The sequence below is a fragment of the Pieris napi genome, chromosome 24 (genome assembly GCF_905475465.1).
Source record: "Pieris napi chromosome 24, ilPieNapi1.2, whole genome shotgun sequence".
NCBI classification, from domain to species: domain Eukaryota; kingdom Metazoa; phylum Arthropoda; class Insecta; order Lepidoptera; family Pieridae; genus Pieris; species Pieris napi.
The window spans coordinates 3,049,871-3,073,958 of NC_062257.1; the positions used below are offsets into that span (position 1 = coordinate 3,049,871).

General features: G+C 36.0%; 2 protein-coding genes across 3 annotated transcripts; one reads left to right on the forward strand and one right to left on the reverse strand.

Moving 5' to 3' along the window:
- Positions 1–519: 519 nt before the first annotated feature.
- Positions 520–19,058, forward strand: LOC125061802 (UDP-glucuronic acid decarboxylase 1). The gene is made up of 9 exons (XM_047667400.1): positions 520–822; positions 927–1,243; positions 3,992–4,171; positions 5,498–5,603; positions 7,119–7,232; positions 13,771–13,958; positions 14,978–15,110; positions 16,643–16,779; positions 18,368–19,058. Exons 1-9 carry the CDS (start codon positions 762–764, stop codon positions 18,482–18,484), a joined length of 1,353 nt encoding a protein of 450 aa, XP_047523356.1. The 5' UTR covers positions 520–761; the 3' UTR covers positions 18,485–19,058.
- A 693-nt stretch (positions 19,059–19,751) lies between these two features.
- LOC125061803 (beta-1,3-galactosyltransferase 6) lies at positions 19,752–23,595 on the reverse strand. Of its 2 annotated transcripts, none has more exons than XM_047667402.1 (4): positions 22,865–23,595; positions 22,513–22,703; positions 21,624–21,986; positions 19,752–21,318 (listed from the first exon to the last, which is right to left on the reverse strand). In XM_047667402.1, exons 1-3 carry the CDS (start codon positions 23,489–23,491, stop codon positions 21,713–21,715), a joined length of 1,092 nt encoding a protein of 363 aa, XP_047523358.1. In that variant the 5' UTR covers positions 23,492–23,595; the 3' UTR covers positions 19,752–21,318; positions 21,624–21,712. The 2 variants fall into 2 exon arrangements, with proteins under 2 accessions (XP_047523358.1, XP_047523357.1); XM_047667401.1 differs by having other exon boundaries at positions 19,753–21,315; positions 21,623–21,986.
- Positions 23,596–24,088: the final 493 nt, after the last annotated feature.

Below are 24,088 nucleotides of genomic sequence, written 5' to 3' on the forward strand. Positions count from 1 at the left end.
CGTGAAAGGAAAAACCATCCAGACGATCGCTCTGCTGGAGCACCTGGCCCTGGAGCGACACGATTGGGGGCCGCACCTCGTCGTTGCGCCCTCGTCGCTCGTTCTCAACTGGGAGTGCGAGTCCAAAAAGTGGTCACGTCACGTCGGAAACTTCACATCACGTCGGAAACTTCATATCACGTCGGGGTCACCAATTATGGGATGTTCTATCTTATAATAAATCATAACCCATATTTAACTTTGTTCATTGGTTTATTCTTCACAAAACAAGAGTCATTAATTTATATTCTTATAGAAAAACCCATGGAAAAATTATACATATCTCACTCCTCTGAAGTCTATCTTGAGTGACATTCGTTTTCTTCTTTTATTAACCGCCGGTATTTGTGTTGCCACATACATCAAAATATGAAAGAAAGTACTACACAAACGCTACAGGCAAATCAAAAACCGTTCACTATTATTTGACAGATGTCATTTATAAGTATTAAATAGTCCTCGGTCATCACTCAGCTGTCAAAGTCAGTATTTAATAAAAAATTCCAGTTCTGTTCACTACCGCTAAAGTTAAAAGTATAATATAAACAATTCTTGTCACATTAGTAATGAAATTATAATATATCAATAACGTAAACAAACATTAAATTAGACTTATGCTTCTGCACTATATATAACATACACTGTGATGAGATAGGCATGAAAAAAATCGTTAAACCTTATCGACATGTAAACAGTAGTACGACAGTGAACTATTTACAGAGATGATAAGACAGTCATTAAAGTTTCGAAAAACTCTTACAATTATATGTATTGTAGCTTTATGTAAGTACTAATTAAATTGACATTAGCAGTCTGTGACTAATCAATAACTCATACATAAACATAATATCCGAACCATTTCCTTTAATGTTAATTAATCGTTCCAGTGATCTTTATCTTTCTTAAACTTAAGCAAGATAAAGTTTACGACATTCAAATTGCGAAGGAGGATCAGAAATCAGATGATGTGCAGGGTTTGAGCTATAGAGACTTTAATCGGCAACCAAAAAAAGATATACCTAAGGAGGAAAGTATTAGAAAAATGGAAACAAAAATTGTAGGTGATGATACAAAACAGGAACTGCAAGAAGCTAAAGCCAGAATAGAACAACTGGAGAAGAAGTTAGCTGTTTTAGAAGGCAGAATACCACAAAAATATCCAGAAGTTAAATATCTTGGATATAAACACAGAAAAAGGATTTTGGTAAGTTATAAAATAATAAGATACATTTTTCTTAACTAGAGTATGTTGTACTTCTGGGTAAGCTAAATGCTACACTTTACAAGGGGGCTGCAAATAAAAATGCAACAATTACATGTAGAGGTCTAACTACATCATAATTGTAAATAATATAAAACTCAAATCAAAATCTTAAAAGTAAAAATCCACTGATATATCCCCTAAGTTACAAAGTGATCAAGCTGGAATATTCAATTTTTTTTTTTTTTTATGATTGGACAATTCACATCAATTGACCAAGTCCCATTCTAAGCTGGTGAAGCTTGTGTTATGGGTACTAGGCATCAGATATACATACATATTATAGAAAGATAGACATATAAATACATATTTAAACACCCAAGACCTAAGCACCACACCGAATGCTCATCACATCAATGTTCGTCTCAGCCGGGGATCGAACCCGGGACCCATGGATTCGCAGTCAGGGGTACTAACCACTAGACCAATAGCCGTCATATTAATTTGGAAATTGAAAATAATTAAAACTATTGAAACCTGAAGGCTTAATTTAGTTTAAAAGAAAAACAGATATTTTCATTATTGTCTTTCTATATTGATTCCTTAATTTATAGGTGAGGCACTAACTTAACTAGGGCCTAGCGCAAACCTGAAGTTAGTAAGTCCCAATATCTATTGTGCTGTAGGCGCAAATAATTTTTTTTAGAGAATCAGTAAATTTAGGTGTTAGAATGATTTTTTGAATTATGTTTTTCGGCTGCAAGCTAATATAATACAAAAATTAAAGTTAAATTATTGGTTGATCACCTTGGATTAAAAGAAGTTGTTTGTAAAAAACTAAAAAATTTGAAAAATCAATCTTTTAAGTGTGTATGTGTGTTTTGCATTGGAAAATATAAAATTAGTTATAAACTGAAATAGGTCTAGATTAGTTAAATACATAAAAACCCTTATAAAGAACTTAGATAATCCATGAAGGTGGGCTTTCCTACCTAATCAAATTTACTTATATTTTCGTTAGCAGTTAGGTCTATTGATACATCTTAATTACCATTAACAAGAGGTATTTAAAATAACTGTTAGTTAATTCATACCATCTTATAATTTGTTTTTAGTATTTGCATATGACATGATAATGTTCAATTGTGTGCATAATACAATATGTGTTAAATTCATAAACTTTCAAGGAACTATTTGTACAGCTTTTAACTTTCGTCACCGATATTCCCAATGGTTGCAAAACAAGTTTTATTTTGAAAAATTTACTTGTTTGTTATATTTTTATCATTGCAGGCTTTCAAACTGCCTATCTTTGAGGTTCTTTTGTAAGACTTGTAATTCTTCAGTTTTGTAGATATGCTGTATGTATTATTTATTTATTACCACTTCGTTGCATATACATTAATAAAGTACAATTGACATAATTAAATAAAAAGGAGAGCAACTGGCGGCCTTATCGCTTTCGAGCGATCTCTTACAGGCAACCACTGTGAGAAAAAAAAAAGTATTAAATTACATAAGGTAGTCAAGAAGTGCAAAAATACATATATGTATTACTATATTAATAAGCCTAAAGTGAGTGAGCAATGAGCATAAACTATTTAGGGCTTATGTAGCTCCCGTAGATGAAATTATATCCTATATGACTCAGGAATACTGTGGTTTTCTACTAAATGAGTATAAATAAATAAAGGGTCCATCTTCATGGATGCAACTCACAGAAATCTAAAGTATAGAATATGTGAGGAAGATTGAAACACAAAATCTTTTATTTCTACATCAGTAATCTATATTACAGTAACAATATTTCTCTGTCATTAGAATGAAATGAATGAACTATTTCCACTAGGAATAAAATCTAGTACCACTGTTCCCTATATGATGACTATAGACATAAAGTAACCGCTACCAAGATAACAGCAATACTACTATTGGAGCAGAAACTCAAATTAATATAATAATTTTATGAAACAGTCTTTCTTAATGGAATATATAAATTTATACACAAATTTAAGGGACCACCATGGGGGCAAATTGATGCTCTTGATCAATTTAACAGTTAAAAATTAACAACATTATTATTATTTAATTAACACACTGGCAGCTTTTAATAAGCTGATGCATGTGTATTAAGGGATTTGGAGAAACTTATCCAGTCTATTTTTAAAGGAGTTTATGGATGGTGCACTGATCACACTTTCCGGAAGCCTATTCCAGTCGGCCACTACACGGTTTGGGAGAAAGTTCTTTAGGGAATTTGTGTTGTGTTGAGTGGTCTTAAGTTTTGAAGAACTACCCCTCAAATGTGTATTTTCACTTAAAATAAAGAGCTTCTCAATTCCTGGAACATTATAGTGGCCAGTGAGGATTTTATAGGTTTCAATGAGATGAGGAAATCTCCTACTTCCTAAATCAGTAAGGTCAAGTGCTTTCAGACGCTCATTATAAGATTTCTTCCTGAATGACCTTATCATTTTCGTGGCTTTTCTTTGAACCCTTTCAAGCATACCAATATCCTTTATGAATAAGGATCCCAAATGCTGTAAGCATACTCTAATATTGGTCTAATGTAAGATTTATATATCTTTAAGAGTGTTCTTGGTGACAGGCATTTGAATGATTTTCTCACTAAATAAAGCATGGAATTATTTATGGCAAAGATTATGTTTGAGGATTTATCTTGGAAGCGGTGTTTTATATTATAGTTATCATTTCAATTATAATTTAACTTTATTAGAAAATATTTTTCAGGTTACAGGAGGTGCAGGTTTCGTAGGCTCACATTTAGTTGATGTTCTGATGATGCGTGGACATGAAGTTATTGTAGTTGATAATTTTTTCACTGGACGAAAGAGGAATGTTGAACATTGGTTCGGACATAGGAACTTTGAGATGATCCACCATGACATTGTTAACCCGCTATATGTTGAGGTATCTATACTTAGGTCCATATGCTAATTCATATCTTTATATATATAATTCTTCTGTGAGTGTGTATGTCACTGAACTTCTCTCAAACGACTGGACCGATTTGGATGAAATTTTTTGTGTGTGTTCAAGGGGATCTGGGAATGGTGTAGATTCACAAATCAGCCCGCCAGATGGCGCTGCAGTCGGTACTTTCATACTTTGCTTTACTAATCGCTTGAAATATCATGCAGGACAACGTCTGTCGGGTCTACTAGTTATCAAGTAAAATTCGCCTTGAGCGCTTTCAAATGTGTCAAACTTCATAATAAAAAAATATTTTGACAGCTCTTCAAAATTCATATAAGTTTGATTGTTTGGAAGTTTTTGTATGGCGTTATTAATTGTTCAGTACCACGCAAATGAATTGAAAAGTATTTTTGTGTATTGAAAGTATTTAGACTATTTATCAAGGATAATAAATTAAGTTAGAATTAAATATGTTTGTATCACTCACAAATTTTTCTCTTACTTTAAATGGTTATATTAATGTATTTGCTTTATAATCACGTTTTCTAACAAAATTCACTTAAATGGATTTATGTATAAAACTGTGAAAGATCACCATTGTTTTTCAAAAGTCTGTAACCCACTAATGCCTCTCTCCTACATAATATCCTAGAGCCAACTTCAAATACCACTAAATGTCAATTGAAACCCCTAAAGTTTTTATTGTACACACAGTTCGAGTGGTAAATCAAATATGCATTAAAAATAAATTCAAGTAATATAAAATTTATATTTTTTCGATCTTATAGCTGATAGCTTATTGATATTTCAGTTATTGCCACGCTTGAAATTTATTTGGCTTGGTTTTTGGTTGAAGAAATTTTTTTTAAATCTTAATATATATAAATTACGTGTCACGTTGTTTGTCCGCTATGGACTCCTAAACTACCGAACCGATATCAATCAAATTTGCACACCGTGTGTAGTTTGATCTAACTTAAAAGATAGGATAGCTTACATCTCAATTTATACCCGCAAAATTATTTTATTGCAAAATATTTGTTTATTATTTGATAGTCAAAATTCTAACAGATGGCGCTGTGTTGAAAGTACCAACGTTTCACATAAGCTACAATTTAATGGCATAACCACCAAAAAGCATGGTGGTCCCCATGACTGGTGTTCTCCTACCGTTTCCCTTGAATAGTTTGCTACTATGTAATATAGCAAAAACCTTAGCCACAGCAACGCTTGGCCGGTCTGCTAGTAAAGTAATAAAAAGTAAAATAAATCCCTATTAATCTCGCTTAACAAATGTACTGTAATGATTTATCATTTTAGGCAGACGAAATATACCATTTAGCTAGTCCAGCTAGCCCACCCCATTACATGCAGAATCCAGTCAAAACGATTAAGACGAATACACTGGGAACAATTAATATGCTAGGTTAGTATTCAACGCGAATTATATTAAATGCTGGGGTCAATTCGTAGTAAATGGCGTTGAAATCCTTTAGGCCAAGGCTACACGGGCGGTTCTCCCGCCGCGGAAAACCGCTGCTGAACCGCACTGGACACAATTTAATATGAAGTTGTATGCTGCATACTACACTGCGCGGTTTCCCGTCGCGGCTCACAGGCGGGAGAAATACGACCGCCGCATGCAGCGTCAAACCGCCGCTGATAACCGACGCTTAAAACTACACGGACGGTTTCCCGCTATCCCGCCATCATTCTGCGCGGGACCTTGGCGCTCGCTCGTCGTTCGTGCGCTTTCGTGGCTAGTGTCGCGTCAAAATGTTCGATACGGAGCGTTTTATTGTAGAAATACAAGATCGACCTGCTTTGTATGATGTGCAGTCGAAGGATTACGCCAATCCATTTAATTAATTATTAAATAATTTATTTATTTATTTAATAATTCTATTAATATGAGAGCTGCAAGCGCAGTTATCATTGGCGGATCCATGTTGAAATGAACAATAGGCAGCGATAAACCGCGTCCCGTCTAGTTTGATGGTCTGCGGCAGCTTTGTCGAGCGGTTTCCCGCGGCGGGAGAACCGCCCGTGTAGCCTTGCCCTTAAAGAAATCTATTTTCTAAAATTCAGTCTATTTTCTAGACTGAATATTTTGACGTGACAACGTCTTATAATTCGATGGAGCCGGCTGCACGCACGAAAAAACATGACTCATGCGGCGTTACCTCGCTCTGAGGCGTTCCATTTAAAATTGACATGATTGCGTACAAATAAATTAACTTGATCAATTCAATTGTGATTTCCATTTACCTCCTCTATATCCATACAAAATATCTATCAAACAAATAAAATTAAAATTTTCTTTTCAAAAATGCAACCGTTCCATCAGTATTTTCTTATGACGTTGTCACGTTCAACTATCGTCAGTTAACCGACTTTACAGAGAAACGATTTTTTTAACTGACTTTGAAGTATCTAGGACAGTTGTGTCATATAAATTATAATGTTTCCAAATTTATTTTGTTTTCGATGTTTTGGATAAGCGAGTAAAACGAAAACAGTAAAAACTTATAACATTTCAAAGTATGTTTGGGTATCAGAATGCATGCACAGACACATAATATATAACATGTATAGAGAACAGAACATTACACTGGCTAAAGATCGTGACAGTTGGCAAATGGATGTCAATTGTCAGGTAACAGTTGAACCAATTGTAAAAATATTATTTAAATTAATTTGACAGACTTTAGAGTTTAATTTCTTACTAATTTTTTAATATTTATATTATACAAAAGTATCGAGCCTACGCCATCTTATATTCTCTAAAATTATACTAATTTTTATGTAAATTGGACTTGACATATTCATCAAAAACTGAATTAGTAATTGCACTCTTTAAACTTCGACTCTTTCTGTCAAATAGTATAATCGCTGTGATGAAAAGGGACAGATGTAATTGTTTATTTTAATTTTATTCCAGGATTAGCACGCCGTGTCGGAGCTAAAATTCTCATAGCAAGTACTTCTGAGGTGTATGGTGACCCCATGGTGCACCCACAGCCGGAGTCTTATTGGGGCCATGTCAATCCGATAGGTACGTATGGTATGAGGCAAATATATTGCAACGTACCAAAACAATATAAGATTGCAGTAAGTCATAGACGACTACTATTTTTTTTTCATTAAAAGCTTTTAGTATTGTCTTTGATTTACATAATCAAAAAACACCCCAATTTCAATAGAGAAGACGGCCTAAAATTATCAAACACCTGGGATCCAATAATATCCAAATTAAATTCTCAAGAAAAACAATCCGCGAAAATAGAGGACACCGTGAGCCATTTTTGCCAAAACCCTCTATCTTTTAGTCGATACTAACTCCGGGGAAATAAATACAGATAAGGCAACTTTCTCTACAGCTGTGATACTTTTTGACATCCAACACCTTTTGTCTTCAGTCACCGTGACCACGCACGCTGTAAAGCACACGAAACGTCGGATAAATTTAAAATTATGTTAATTAGTTGTAAATTTATAATAATACATAACTTCAATCCGGTTAAAACGTTTTTTCTTTAAAAGTAAAAAATTAAAAGTTTTAGACCATGTACTAAAACAGTTATCACACCACCCCTCATCAATCTAGGGCAGGATCAGACAAAAAGATGAAGCGTTATACGCTGGTTAGGCACGCCCAATAATTGTATTTTTTTAGGTAAAGATGCGTACCAAATTTCTGATCCACCCGTCAACAGAAAGGCTAAATAAAACAGTTTAAATTAAAAAAAATGTGTGCGTGTACTAGGTGTACACACGTAAGAAGTGAAACTTCTTTATGACCTTATTTTTCGAAAAATGATCTACTATATGCAACTTTACAGAAATTGGTTAAATAAAGTTAAATTAGATAAAGTTTAACAAAAGGCTTTTATTATCATAGACATGAATACAAATACAATTATTTCATTTTAACTTATTACTGTACAACTATGTAGTACTAAGATTATTACAGAATTTCATTAATTGTAGAATTATTAGTATTACTATCATTGTTATCGTTATTATATATTTTTGTTACTAATGGCTTCGAATCTCTTCGGATCAACCGTGGTAGGGACAAGAAAAAGATGGCGCGTAACGGAAAAATGTGACGCGTAACGCAAAAATGTTACACTAATTTTTTTTCCAACCCCGATAAAGAAGTTTCACTTCAATAATATTTTTACAATTGATTCATATCCGACTGTAAACTGACAATTGACAACCATTTGTTGACAAACTGTTATGTCAACATTAGTGTAATCTTCTGTGCTCGATACAGGTTATAATAATAATATAGGCCTTTATTCAGATAGAAAATTTTACATAATTTTAATCTTAAACTATTGTCTCAAGTCGGTACACCGACAACCCATCTGTTTGCCCAACTTTGACAAAGGCCTCCTCCATTTCTTTCCACTCTGCTCTGTTCTGAGCTTTCCTTGTTCATATTTTCCTTCCTACTTCTCGTAACAACTATGTCTTGCGACCACAACATTCCCCGGTACAAATATCTATCCCGGACCGTCCTGCTTCGCATAACAGCTATGTCTCGCCATCACAACATTCCCCCGTACAAATATCTATCCCGGACCGTCCTGCTTCTCATTACAGCTATGTCTCGCCACCACAACATTCCCCCGTACAAATATCTATCCCGGACCGTCCTGCTTCTCATTACAGCTATGTCTCGCCACCACAACATTCCCCCGTACAAATATCTATCCCGGACCGTCCTGCTTCTCATTACAGCTATGTCTCGCCATCACAACATTCCCCCGTACAAATATCTATCCCGGACCGTCCTGCTTCTCATTACAGCTATGTCTCGCCACCACAACATTCCCCCGTACAAATATCTATCCCGGACCGTCCTGCTTCTCATTACAGCTATGTCTCGCCACCACAACATTCCCCCGTACAAATATCTATCCCGGACCGTCCTGCTTCTCATTACAGCTATGTCTCGCCATCACAACATTCCCCCGTACAAATATCTATCCCGGACCGTCCTGCTTCTCATTACAGCTATGTCTCGCCATCACAACATTCCCCGGTACAAATATCTATCCCGGACCGTCCTGCTTCGCATAACAGCTATGTCTCGCCATCACAACATTCCCCCGTACAAATATCTATCCCGGACCGTCCTGCTTCTCATTACAGCTATGTCTCGCCACCACAACATTCCCCCGTACAAATATCTATCCCGGACCGTCCTGCTTCTCATTACAGCTATGTCTCGCCACCACAACATTCCCCCGTACAAATATCTATCCCGGACCGTCCTGCTTCGCATAACAGCTATGTCTCGCCATCACAACATTCCCCCGTACAAATATCTATCCCGGACCGTCCTGCTTCTCATTACAGCTATGTCTCGCCACCACAACATTCCCCCGTACAAATATCTATCCCGGACCGTCCTGCTTCTCATTACAGCTATGTCTCGCCACCACAACATTCCCCGGTACAAATATCTATCCCGGACCGTCCTGCTTCGCATAACAGCTATGTCTCGCCATCACAACATTCCCCCGTACAAATATCTATCCCGGACCGTCCTGCTTCTCATTACAGCTATGTCTCGCCACCACAACATTCCCCGGTACAAATATCTATCCCGGACCGTCCTGCTTCGCATAACAGCTATGTCTCGCCACCACAACATTCCCCCGTACAAATATCTATCCCGGACCGTCCTGCTTCTCATTACAGCTATGTCTCGCCACCACAACATTCCCCCGTACAAATATCTATCCCGGACCGTCCTGCTTCGCATAACAGCTATGTCTCGCCATCACAACATTCCCCCGTACAAATATCTATCCCGGACCGTCCTGCTTCTCATTACAGCTATGTCTCGCCACCACAACATTCCCCCGTACAAATATCTATCCCGGACCGTCCTGCTTCTCATTACAGCTATGTCTCGCCACCACAACATTCCCCGGTACAAATATCTATCCCGGACCGTCCTGCTTCGCATAACAGCTATGTCTCGCCATCACAACATTCCCCCGTACAAATATCTATCCCGGACCGTCCTGCTTCTCATTACAGCTATGTCTCGCCACCACAACATTCCCCGGTACAAATATCTATCCCGGACCGTCCTGCTTCGCATAACAGCTATGTCTCGCCACCACAACATTCCCCCGTACAAATATCTATCCCGGACCGTCCTGCTTCTCATTACAGCTATGTCTCGCCACCACAACATTCCCCCGTACAAATATCTATCCCGGACCGTCCTGCTTCGCATAACAGCTATGTCTCGCCATCACAACATTCCCCCGTACAAATATCTATCCCGGACCGTCCTGCTTCTCATTACAGCTATGTCTCGCCACCACAACATTCCCCCGTACAAATATCTATCCCGGACCGTCCTGCTTCTCATTACAGCTATGTCTCGCCACCACAACATTCCCCGGTACAAATATCTATCCCGGACCGTCCTGCTTCGCATAACAGCTATGTCTCGCCATCACAACATTCCCCCGTACAAATATCTATCCCGGACCGTCCTGCTTCTCATTACAGCTATGTCTCGCCACCACAACATTCCCCCGTACAAATATCTATCCCGAATACACATTCAGCAACTGCCACTATTGATACTGTTTTACCATCACAAAATTTCACTATCCTTTCTGACGAAATTACGCAGCCCTATGCTTCTCAAAGCATCATAGATACAGCGCTCATAAATGCTTTAAATGACAAATACAATTAATTTTACTAACTTTATCTATGTAAGTACTAAAGTATAAAAATAAGAATACTAAACTTACAACTATACTATATACGTTGGTGATACCTACAATGTAAGTTGATGATAGTAAATAAGGACTACGTTTAAGCTTAAAAATACGTAAGTTGATGATTACTGTATACGTTGGTGATACTACAGTGTAAGTTGATGAAAATAAATGAATACATACGTATAAGCTTAAAAATACGTAAGTTGATGATTATTCAGTGATGTTACTAAAAAAACATGCATAATTTAGGCTACATACATAATTTTAATAAATACATGATTGACTAATCAAGTACCTACTTTAATTTCTTACCTTTATCTGATCCTTTAGCACTGTGTTGATAGCATTACAGACATCTTGTACAATGATTGAGATGGCTGCACTGGAAACCTTGAATAAGTAGTGAAGGCTCCTGTAGCTGTCGCCAGTAGCTAAGAATCGTAACGTTATAGCTAAGCGCACTTTTGCTGGGATGGGTATTCTGAGTCTAGTCTTTTGCTTTTTAATCAAAGGTTCTACTTTGCTTAGCAGAAAATCAAAATCATTTGGTGACATTCGGCAAAAATTCTGAAACTCGCCAGAATCTTCATTCAGCATTTCTTGAAACATTTGTTCCATACTTTGCCTGAAATTTAAAAGAGAAGCATTAAAAATAACTATACTACATATTGCATAATGCGATTCAGGGAGAAGCAGAAGCTCCGTAGGCATTAACACACTTACAGGGTTCTATTGCGATGAATCGATATCATCCACCATCTTCTTGGGCGCCACCGCCGTTTCTTTACTACTTTCCTTTTATTTAAATTAGTGACGTAGCAGTATAAGCCCAGTACGCACAAACTTGTTGCTGCTAAAACTTCGACGTCCTCCATTGTTGCTAGCTCAAAGACGACTGAACTCGGCACGCGAGTGTAAACAGGCAACTCATTTACCATCGATCAACACGAGCCTCGCACGAGGGACGAGGCGAGCCACGAGGCGAGGGACGAAGCGCGAGTGTAAATCCCGTGTTATAATTGGATGGAGCCGGCTGCACGCACGAAAAAACATGACTCATGCGGCGTTACCTCGCTCTGAGGCGTTCCATTTAAGGCTTGAAGTGCAAGCGAGAGCGCGAAGCGACAGAGAGGCACAATCGGACTCCGCGCTCTTCAGCGTTCGACATCTGTCTCTCTCCTACTTGAGTGAGCGATTCGTGACGTTGTCACGTTCAAGTATCGTCAGTAAACCGACTTGACAGACAACCGATTTTTCTTATTTCTTGGGTACCAATATATGATCTTTTTGTTCCACTTTTCTATACCTCTTTTGACCAGCCCATTTCCATTTTAATCTTCGTATGCTCGCTGTGACGTCTTCAATCTTCGTGTGGTTGTATGATTGTATTATTTATTGGACTTCCTGGTATTTAGCATGCTTCTTTCCATCGCCGTCTGGCATGTCTTCAGTTTCCTGGTTAGCACTTTAGTGAGTGCCCAAGTTTTGCAACTGTATGCTAAGGCGGGAAGTATGCAGGTGTTATACAGCTTTGAGTTGACGTTTATTTTTATTTCTGTGTTTTTCATGACTTCCCTAAGCCCCTAGTAACATTTCCATGCTATTCCCAATTCTTGTATCAATCTCCTTCGACACTATACCAGTGGTTGAGATCTGTGTATGTTACAAACGTGTTATACAAGGTGTTTATTTGAAAACATCGAATAGAAAACAACTTTAGAAACATAGGTACAACGTATCCTACAAGCCTACTACTATCCAACAGTCCTGAGTACTTTAAAGTGTAAGGAAATTATTTATTTTTAAACCAAAACATGTTATATATTTAAGTTAGTTTTATGTATATATGTATTTAAGATACTTACGGGTCGGGTTCATAATCTGGATATAATGGAGAGACTGAGTCTACGGGTACCAAGTAGAAATCTGAGGCGGAAGTCTCAACTTTTGGATGTACCGCGCGCACATTCCAACTTGGTTAGCGAAGCACCACTCACGCGAGCAATACACATAATAAATAAGATTTCTGTTAGGGTAGACCTATTTGTTTGTACACTGGCTGAGTTCACAAGAGTTGCTTCCTATATTATTAGTTATAAGATTTAGGTATATAAATATATATTTTTTTATGTTTTTTATCTAGGTTAATTGGTGTGGGTATAAATATTGTGTCGTTCTATCGAATTAGTAATTAGTGTAAAGATAGAATAATGATATGGAAATAAAATAAATAAAAAAATAAAAATGTGTGCGTGTACTAGTACACACGTAAGAAGTGAAACTTCTTTATGACCTTATTTTTCGAAAAGTGATCTACTATATGCAACTTTACAGAAATTGGTTAAATAAAGTTAAATTAGATAAAGTTTAACAAAAGGCTTTTATTATCATAGACATGAATACAAATACAATTATTTCATTTTAACTTATTACTGTACTACATGTAGTACTAAGATTATTACAGAATTTCATTAATTGTAATAGAATTATTAGTATTACTATCATTGTTATCGTTATTATATATTTTTGTTACTAATGGCTTCGAATCTCTTCGGATCAACCGTGGTAGGGACAAGAAAAAGATGGCGCGTAACCGAAAAATGTGACAAATGTGTGTAAAATTTTTTCCAACGCCGATAAAAACGTTTGATTTCAAAAAGCAACATGGCGCGTAACCTGTTACAAAATTTCTCCCATATGTCGATAAAGAAGTTTCACTTCAAAAGATGGCGCGTTACGGAAAAATGTGACGCGTAACGCAAAAATGTTACACTAAATTTTTTTCCAACACCGATAAAGAAGTTTCACTTCAATAAATGTTTTCAGGTCCAAGAGCATGTTACGATGAAGGGAAAAGAGTGGCTGAGACTCTTGCCTACTCCTACGCAAAGCAAGAAAAGGTGGTAGTAAGAGTGGCGAGAATTTTTAACACATACGGACCGAGGATGCATGCATCAGATGGACGAGTCGTTTCCAATTTTATTATGCAGGCTCTGCAAAATTTGACAATTACGGTAAGGACCCCCCCCCCCCATAACGCGCTGTAACGTTTCTCTGTACCCAATAGTAAAACGTTTGGTGAACATCCAGTGACTCTTTATACCTAAAAGTTACCATTATGTGCTGTTAAGTACTCTATTATTATATTAACAATTTGAACGCTCCCTAATCAGGAGACAGTTTTTTTTACTGATGACTTTTTTCTGAGTAATAATTCCAGGGCTTAAACTGACTACTGATATTACCTTTGGTAAAAAAAAACACAACCTTTCTAAGGTCTTTCACACACACTCTCCTGGCTCTGCGACCCAAAATATGTCTTGGCCTCCGAAATGAGAAACTTCCAGAACTCCCTCTCCTGTAGCACCTCCCGCCCATTGCTGGCTTTCAGCTGCAGCTGGTCCTCTACTCTGTCGATCCGGCGGTACCTGGTCTCCGACCATTAGGCCCGCTCGACTAAGCTGTATCTGTTTCGTGATGATTTTCTTAATAGGATCACCTAGATCGGCCTTACACGCATTTTTAAGGCAACATTTTTCTTCGAACGAGCGAAGTAGTTATCTCTTCCCTAGAAGATTTGTCTCTATGGTTCTTTCAGTTCGACAAATTCAGCCTTCTTCAACATCTTCCATTAAATTTTTAGTAGTTTTTATAGAACAGGGGCAAACAGGCAGGAGACTCACCTGATGTGATACCCCCGCCCATGGACACTTTGAATGCCAGAGGGCTCGAGTGCCTTGCCAGCTTTTTTTTTTATGGCTCTGGCACGGTTTATGCATTAGCCAGCGTCAAGTATAAGATTTTTATAATACGTGCTTGCCTTAGAAATTCGACCGTGCTCTCCATGTACGGTTTAGGCACTCGCCCGGTACCGCACAACCCTCCCAAAAGCCGAGAACAAATTTAAATTAAATACCGCTAGGCTATGAGGCCCCTCTTGCCAGCTTTTTAAGAATTGATACGCACTTATCTTGAATTTTATCTATTAAGCGAATTCAATCTGAAGGAAAATTGACAATTCGTATTTTTTTAGGTCTATGGAAACGGAAAACAGACCCGGTCGTTCTGTTATGTTTCGGACTTGGTGGATGGTCTGCTAGCATTGATGGATTCGAGTTACACTCTGCCCGTTAACATAGGAAATCCAGTCGAACATACTATTGAAGGTATGTTTGCGGTTTCATATATTTTAAATTGTGTTTGGACTGAAAAAAAAAAATGTGTGCGTGTACACACGTAAGAAGTGAAACTTCTTTATGACCTTATTTTTCGAAAGATGATCTACTATATGCAACTTTACAGAAATTGGTTAAATAAAGTTAAATTAGATAAAGTTTAACAAAACGCTTTTATTATCATAGACATGAATACAAATACAATTATTTAATTTTAACTTATTACTGTACTATGTAGTACTAAGATTATTACAGAATTTCATTAATTGTAATAGAATTATTAGTATTACTATCATTGTTATCGTTATTATATATTTTTGTAACTTTTGGCTTCGAATCTCTTCGGATCAACCGTGGTAGGGACAAGAAAAAGATGGCGCGTAACCGAAAACTGTGACAAATGTGTGTAAATTTTTTTTCAACGCCGATAAAGAAGTTTGACTTCAAAAAGCAACATGGCGCGTAACCTGCTACAAAATTTCTCCCATACGTCGATAAAGAAGTTTCACTTCAAAAGATGGCGCGTAACGGAATAAAAAGTGTCATTGAAAGCTGACTGAGTGGGGCGTGGCCTCCCACAATCTGAGGCTACAATGACGATCAGTAATTGGTTAGACTGGTTAAGGATTTTTCGTTTTGGGGGATCCTTCCTTCGTTCACAGACTATAAATATGTTTAGTAAATATATATATATATATATACCAACAACGAAGTTCACGAGCACCTTAAAATGAGAACTATCAAAGAGGAAATCCGGAGACTGGCAGCTAAATACAAAGAGCGGTTAAGCTGTCACCCGAATGAACTTGCTCGCCAACTCACCATTATTGTATATATGAGTCGACTAAAACGTCACCATATTCTAGAGCTAGAAGACCGGCAGTAGCTCTAGAGTCTAGACAGAAGATGAGTAGATGCTTCCAATGGGAAGTCACTCCACATGACAGCACCACAGAAAAAAATCGCTCATAGCCTTAGGGCTGATTGCAAATAACCGCAAAAAAAAAGTAAATATTATAAGAAATTAGTAAAATCTTTTAGAAACTGACGTTTGACATGGCTGTCACTAGTTTATTTAGTGATTAAAAATTAGAAATAAACCATAGATTCTTTAACGTATTTAAAACACTCGTAATATTTTTATACCAAACTATTCAAACTATTGGAACGAAGTTCCTTATCGCGCGTTGTGAAAGGGGGCTAGACGGAAAAAATTCTTACGAAAAGTTGTCACGACACTTTTTTGCTATTTGCTATTGTAATACACCGGTTCTCGTCCGATCACCGAAGTTAAGCAACGTCGGGCGAGGTCAGTACTTGGATGGGTGACCGCCTGAGAACACCTAGTGATGTTGGCTTTTTTTTTTCGTCGTAAGATTGGTGTCGAGAAAATCTATCATACTGTTATGATACCAATTAACATATAAGTTAATCGAAAGTAATTTCGTTTAGAGGTGTCCCTTGACACCTCTAAAGTTTTTATTGTTTTTTGTAGATTTTTAAAATAGTTAATTTTTTTACAGAATTTGCAGTGATAATAAAAGATCAAGTCCCCGGTTGTAGGAGTACAGTGGCGACTGGTGCTGCTGTAGAAGACGACCCTCAACGGCGAAGGCCGGATATCGCCATCGCGGAGAAACATTTACATTGGTCTCCTAAGGTGAGTTTTGGTCGAGAACTGTTAATGAGAAAGAACCAATAATATTTTCCTATCCTGATCAATCGTGACTTGTATAAATCTTGTTTCCTTTTACATCACTATTTGCTGTCCATGTATTTGTAAGATTAGCTTTTAAGTTTTTAGTCTGTTGTTAATAATTTTTTTTGTATTACTTTAGATTAAGGTACTATGTATATATATATATATATTTTTATATAACATTTGGTTCTGCACTTCTCGCACGCATCATGTTTCTTTTTTTTTTAGTTTTTCTCTTTAACTAGGGTTGCCTGGAAGAGATCGCTTATTAGCGATGAGGCCGCCCGTTGCATCCCTTATAATTTTTGTTTCATTCTTTGTTTTTTGCAACGAAGTGTAAATAAATAAATTTTCATTCTTCACTGTCGATTTGATTGTGTTAAGGTAATCCTCTCACTCGAGTGTGTAAAAGTCTGTTGATTAATTTCTATATATACAAGGTGGTCAAAAAGTCGTGGATAAAACGCAAATAGGGGATAGATGAGGTCATCAGCTGCAAAAAATTGTTCTACGGGAGGTCTCTAGCTCAACCCCTTGCAGAGTTATAATTTATTTTGCGTTTTATAAGAAAATTGACTTTTTTTACTAATTCTTATTAAAATTCGATATTAAAGCGACTCATGGCCATGTGTAATACCTTTTCAGAATCCCGACTTTTTGACCACCCTGTATATATATATATATACAGTCAAAACCGTTTACGACGACATCGTTTAGAACAACATACCGGTTATATTTACCAAAATAAAAGGTCCCGGCTGAATTCTATGTATCAGGTTCTTAATAACAACGTCATCGGCTGTTACGACTATCGGTTTTTACGACCAAATATGAGTAGACCCTTCGATGTCGTTCTAACAGATTTTGACTGATACAAACTTAAATTTCAACAAAAACCACCGAAATTTGACCTTGCTGCTACCTTTTTAATGTTGACGGCACTTACGTCACTATAGTTCGACGGTAAAATATAAATAAGTATATTTTGTGATTAAATGAAATTATCGTTACTCTATGTATTACTTCCAACTATGCGTTGTAACCGTGTTAACGTTCGCTCTAAAATTATTAAGCTTTTTTACAATATTTTATATCTGGGCCTCAGATTTCCATATCTGTTTCGCGAATATTCTTTCTAGTTCAAGTAAGATAAGCTTTTCTGTGCCAGACACCGTCATGGTCTAGTCCTCACGATATTTTCCTTCACCGTACGAGCTAGTCTAAAATGTAGTCTAACTAATAAGGGAGCGTTCAAGTATTACGTAACGAATTTTGGAGGGGAGGGGGTCCTTTTGTAAAACGTTACGGTGCGGGGCGGGGATTGAATTACGCGTTATTGTTAATATTATTTTCGACTTTCCAGTACTTTACACCACATAATGGTAACTTTTAGGTATAAAGAGGTGGTGTATGTGGTCACGAAACGTTTTACTATTGGGTACAGAAAAACGTTATGGAGCGTTATGTGGGGGAGGGGGGGTCAAGAATCTCCAAAAGCGATCATAGGCTGGCTAAAGGCGGGAACTTACTTTAATTTTTTAAATTCCAGATATCATTACAAGAAGGATTACAACGGACCATAGATTATTTTAAAGAAGAACTGTCAAGAACTACATTTTATAATAACCAAACTTATATGGATGCCAATGTTAAACTCTTGCACTAGGTTAGCGAATTGTGATACTAGAATTTAGTTGTGTGAGTTTAGCTTCGAAATATTCTATTTGCATTTTTGATTTGTTTGTTTTGTATGAATATAGATTTGAAGTTTTGGTATACTTCAAAATGACTTTGACAGCGCAAGAGCGAAAGTAGATATTGATTTGCTATTGACAACTCTGAAGAGTTTTTAACTGACAGTTTGTGACTTCAATCATTTGTTGCAAAATAAAACATATTTTTGGTGCATTTTTTATATATTATTTTACATACTTAACTTGAAGCATATTTGGGGCAATGTAAACATTATTATTTTTCAGTTAGTTATATGCTTTGAAAAATGTAAATTTATTTACTTTATTGTTTAAAAAAAACAAAGATCCAATGATCTAAATATTTTTTTCTCCAATTTAATTGTAATGACAAAGAACACTTAGCAAGGTTTCTAGTTTACCTTTTACGGGAATATTTTAAATTTTCTGACAAATTAAAAAATGTGTGTATGTAATTCGTTACTAATGACAATGTATAGATTCCTTGACATGTTTGTTGTGTTTTTGATAAATAAAAGGTATTTTTAAGATTGTTTAAAAAGTCATTTATTCCTTATAATATACAATTGACTAGAAATCGAGGGAAAAACATTAAATAGGCAATCAAAATCGGTTTAAACACACAGAATCGAGGAACTTTCCTGAAAAACATCTTCAGATTTCTTTATACACTTTATTTTCTACTACTTTAGAAAGAGAAGAAGAATTTTTAAAACAACTTAAAATTGTATCCAAATACGGCAGCGCACTTGCGAGCCCTCTGGTAGTTTGCGTCCATGGGCGGCGGAATCACTTAAGATCACTTTAGCCCTTTTTTACGTAACATGGGGCAGGAGGCTCAGTTCGTTCTCTTGCTCTTTTCTTGAAGGACCCGAAGTGAAATTGGTTCCGAAATACTTCAGTGGGCAGCTGGTTTCACAGTCGTGGTGTGCACTTGCTCATAAACTACCTCCGTTTGGCCCGATTTAAAAAACTGAGCTTGTCTTAAATCAAGAATATGTGGGCATGCTTAAAAGAAATGTTCTTTATACTACCTACATACCCACGTCGTAATAGACTCAAGAATTACATATTTCTAATATTTCTAAAAATGTCATAAAGTACCGATGTTAATGTACAGGTTGAGTCTTAAGGTAAGTATTTATTTCATTACCAGTCTTATAATATATAAGTATTGACAGAGAATGTAAAATTCTAAATGATAAAGGATCTAGGATCATGTTAAATGAATCTCCAATGAAACGACTAATGTATTGGCTACTTAGATCAATAGTAAACTTATGTTAACTAAATTATTAAGTAATTAATTGCAAACAATTTTTGACAGCTAAAAAAACAAACAATTTTGAAATGTAAAAAATCGTAAAGAACTTTCCGCTATATTAATCTCAAACGCTAAGGGTACTTAACACTAAAGACAGAGTACTCCTGATATTTGACAGGTTTTTGTATAAAATATTTTGCTAAATCTACACATAAACAAATTGACTTCCTAGGTTGATAAACATTATGAAATGTCAAAATAGATATTTTTAAGTATTTGTTATTACATTTAATCTTGGGACTTGAGACTTATTCACATTTCAACAGGCATGACACTACCGCCAAAGGGATTTGTATGGTCACGTGATAAAGCGTGACCAAATGTAATTTTTAAAGAAATTCGTTTTTGTGCCCTGTAAACGATCAAATTGTTTGTCAAATTATTTGATAGTGTATTGCTGTGTTTGAGGCGTTTGTCAAACAATCAACAATGTTTGATGAAAATCTGGATTGATGTCGAGTTTGACAAACAGGTTTGAACGTGTACGGCGGTGTTTGTCAAACAAGATCTCACTCGTTGTATTGACATCATGGAGGACGCTACGCTCAGTGACGATATGAGTGGCAATATTACGAACAAAGAATTTACGTTGCATTTCATATCTGTTTATCGTAATATGATGTTATGAAAAAAAAAAAAAAAGATTATATGGACAAGAACAAGAGAATTTATCTCTTAATTTTGTCTTCTTTTTTTTGTCTTGATACACAGTGCTAGAGTCAATGCCAAAATGTGTCAACTGAATTACTCATTGTAAGCGCTCGGCACGGCGACGTCACGTCACGAAAGGAGAAACCAGAATCTACTAGAAATTTAACAAATTTGTTTGATATTTGGTTTGATCGTCTAAGCTATTGTTTGATGAAAACGTGAAGTTTTGACAAACAAATTTGATCGTTTACAGGGCGCTTTAGAGGATTATGTCTGTCGAAAAGTCAATTTGTCTGACCCTGATGAGTTTCATATGTTATGTCAAAAACGAGATATTGACATGACGTTTTCTGACTTTGACATATTACATCTACCATTTTGACACCATAAAAAATAGACTGTATATTCGATAGTAAAAAAATATACGTAGGTAGTAATATCAACGAATTCAGACATAGGATAGAAGCGCAGACGTTAAGGATTTCATGTGCCGATTCCAAGTGGGACCTGCCCACAATTTAATTCGTAATTGGCGGCGCTGGCGTCGTTCTCTGTCTCTCTTGCTCTCGTAGTTAAGATACACTGGGGGAAACTTCGTCTCTCTCGCTCTCGTAGTTATGATAAACTGGGGGAATTTCCGTCTCTTTCGCTCTCTCTTCTTCCTGTAGCTTATTGTTCAGTAAAGCCTAAGTTAGAATACGTTGGCGCGACTGCCAGACCGCCAAGCGGCAATTAGGGTCACAGAAACTTTGTCTTCAGAGCGCCCATAAGAACTGTGCTTCTATTCTATGTCTGAATTTGTTGGTAATATAGTAGGAGAGCTGGCACCAATTTTTGGGTAGGTATTTAAGGCAAGCTGAAAACTTGTCACATACCTCTCCTATTATATTCCAAGCCAGACAATTTAATTTAAATTTGCACGCGTCTGGTAATGTTAAAACCCCGATTTTTGGGGAAAAAAATTAATATTTTTATAAATGTAGGGGTTGATTTAGCCCCGCTACTCACCAGCCAGGTTTGCAATTCCGTGTTGGAATATAATAGGAGAGGTATGTGACAAGTTTTCAGCTTTCCTCAAATACCTACCCAAAAATTGGTGCCAGCTCTCGGACCAATAGAAGTTATTGCATTGGTAAATTTGAATGTATAATGCTTAGTGCCGTATAAAGGCACTTTTTCTTTTATTGAGTATTATTTGGGTCCCAATTCATTTACAACACATACTCGGTAAAACATTCCAGTCATAAAAGTAATATTTCCTTAAAGCATTTTCAGTCTTACACAATTTTTCCCCATGTGAATGGACCAGTGTTCTATACATTTGAAACATGTCGGTGGGTGTTTGCTTGTGTCGCACAAGCATATTATTTTCGCAGCCTCTAGACTTCCATTGCGTATCAAAGCGTATATCGTGTACTCTGTTGATGCCTTCAAGGGCTGCTGTCCAGACACCCATTGAGACATCTTCGGAGTTGTAATGACTGAAAATTTATGAACATTGAAAAATAAGTATGATTGATATGTTAACTGGCCCCCCAATTAAGCTGCCTAAATTTATAACCTGTAAAATTAAATGATGATGCCTAAGCACAATCTATTACTATGTTTTAAATTAAAGACACAAATAAATGATTTCAAATTAAATAAATCCTTTATTTGCAATGATAGTGGTACAAAATAAAATAAATTTTCAAATTAAAGAGGCTACCACTAGATGGGTCTATAGGGCCGTTCAAGTATTACATAAGCACTACAGGCCCCACGCGTCAACAGTATTTATTTACTTTTTTACACATATTACCCACACATTATCTATGCTTGAAAACGAAATGTATTTTCGAGGATTCCTACAAAAAAATAATATGTTTATGTATAATTATTTTTGAGAGCTTGGCTTACTTTTGCTGACAAGAGAAATGGGATAAATTACAGTAAATCTGCTTACCTAATACTTGAATGGCCTATTTCACATACTAATAATTTAAATTTAAAACAACAATACAATACCTTAAAAAGTCAGCATTCCTAGCTATATAATCCACAATACTTTTGGATATAATATACCCACCTCCCAAAGCATATGGGAGGTAGGTATCACAAAGAAACCAGTCTTTTTCTTCCCATTTCCCATTAAGGTACACTCTGGCACGTCCATCAAAATAACCCCAGTATAATCCTTTATACTCATTTGATGAATGCTAAAAAATAATATTACTAACAGTTTGGAAGTACAATATTATACAGAAAAATGTGTTTAAATGTCAGAATAAATTAGACTCTCCCGACATTCTAAGTCTAAGCACCATTTTAATTATTATAGAATATATTAACTATAATAGTTTTTAACAATATGCTATACCTTTTTGGTAATATGTTTATGTATTTCTGGGTCATTCATGTTTGGAGCAAATGCTTCCAAATCTTTAACAATCAAGTCAACCCGAAGGAAAGAATCATCATCACATTTAATTAAATACTTTAGAAATTTTAAATGTGCATGTGCCCATTGCAGGGAATGTTTTAATTTTACAGCAAGGTTTTTATAGTTATCTTCCAAATTATCTAGAAGAAGTAAATCATCTGATCTCATATGTTCAGCTTTTAATCTCTCCAACTTTACTCCACTCAAACCTTGAGTCCCCACAACAAAGAATACTTTGATAAAATCTCGTTGAGGAGTGTATCCAACCCATGTATGATTCCATTTATACAACTTCACCTCATTTTCAATAAAAATATTTCCCACAAAGTTAGCCCATGTAGCCCTAATAGCATCTCTCTTTGCTTCATATCCTGGGCCACTTAAAACCAACACTGCATACTCTATTTTGTCAAATTTACTTGGTGCTTCTTTTGCTAATTGCTGTGAAGCAGCTACGCAATCCATTCGTATAAAACTAAGAGTTATACCACAACCTAGATAGAAAAACAGTATACTCAAAAGTATCATGATTTTATACTTTCTTAGATAATATGTCCCTAACATATTGATAAACCAATGTACTCTAGATATTATCTAGATACTTCCAAATTATTTAAACATTATTCATCATGTAATTATTCCATCATAATAATTAAAATTTTAAGTTTTAACTTTTAAGTATTGTAAACATTTAAGTTTTGTACATAACAATAACCACAGACTACGTAGACATAGAACTTAGGAGAAACAACAACATGAAAAGTGACGCGACGATCAAATTCAACGAAAAAAATCGGATTGGATCCAAGCGGTTGTTGGTCACTTTTAACTTTCCAAAAACAGATCGAGGTGATAATAAGTGTAAACCACATATTACATTTTACCGTTACGATAAAATGTAGGTATATTAATTTTACTAAGCCGATTCATTACAGTCTCTCATAAACAACATCAAATTATAAAAATTATAAAACACTAAACAAACAAATTTCTATTACGCCATATATCATAATTATTACCAAATCACCAATTTTTTCAATTTTAAATTATCGTTGTTTTAACGTTTGATAACCGCAAATAATGCAGGCTAGGCTTTTATATTGCTACCCATATTAATATTTTCTTTGGGAATGCAATGATGCTCTGAATGACACGTCTGAA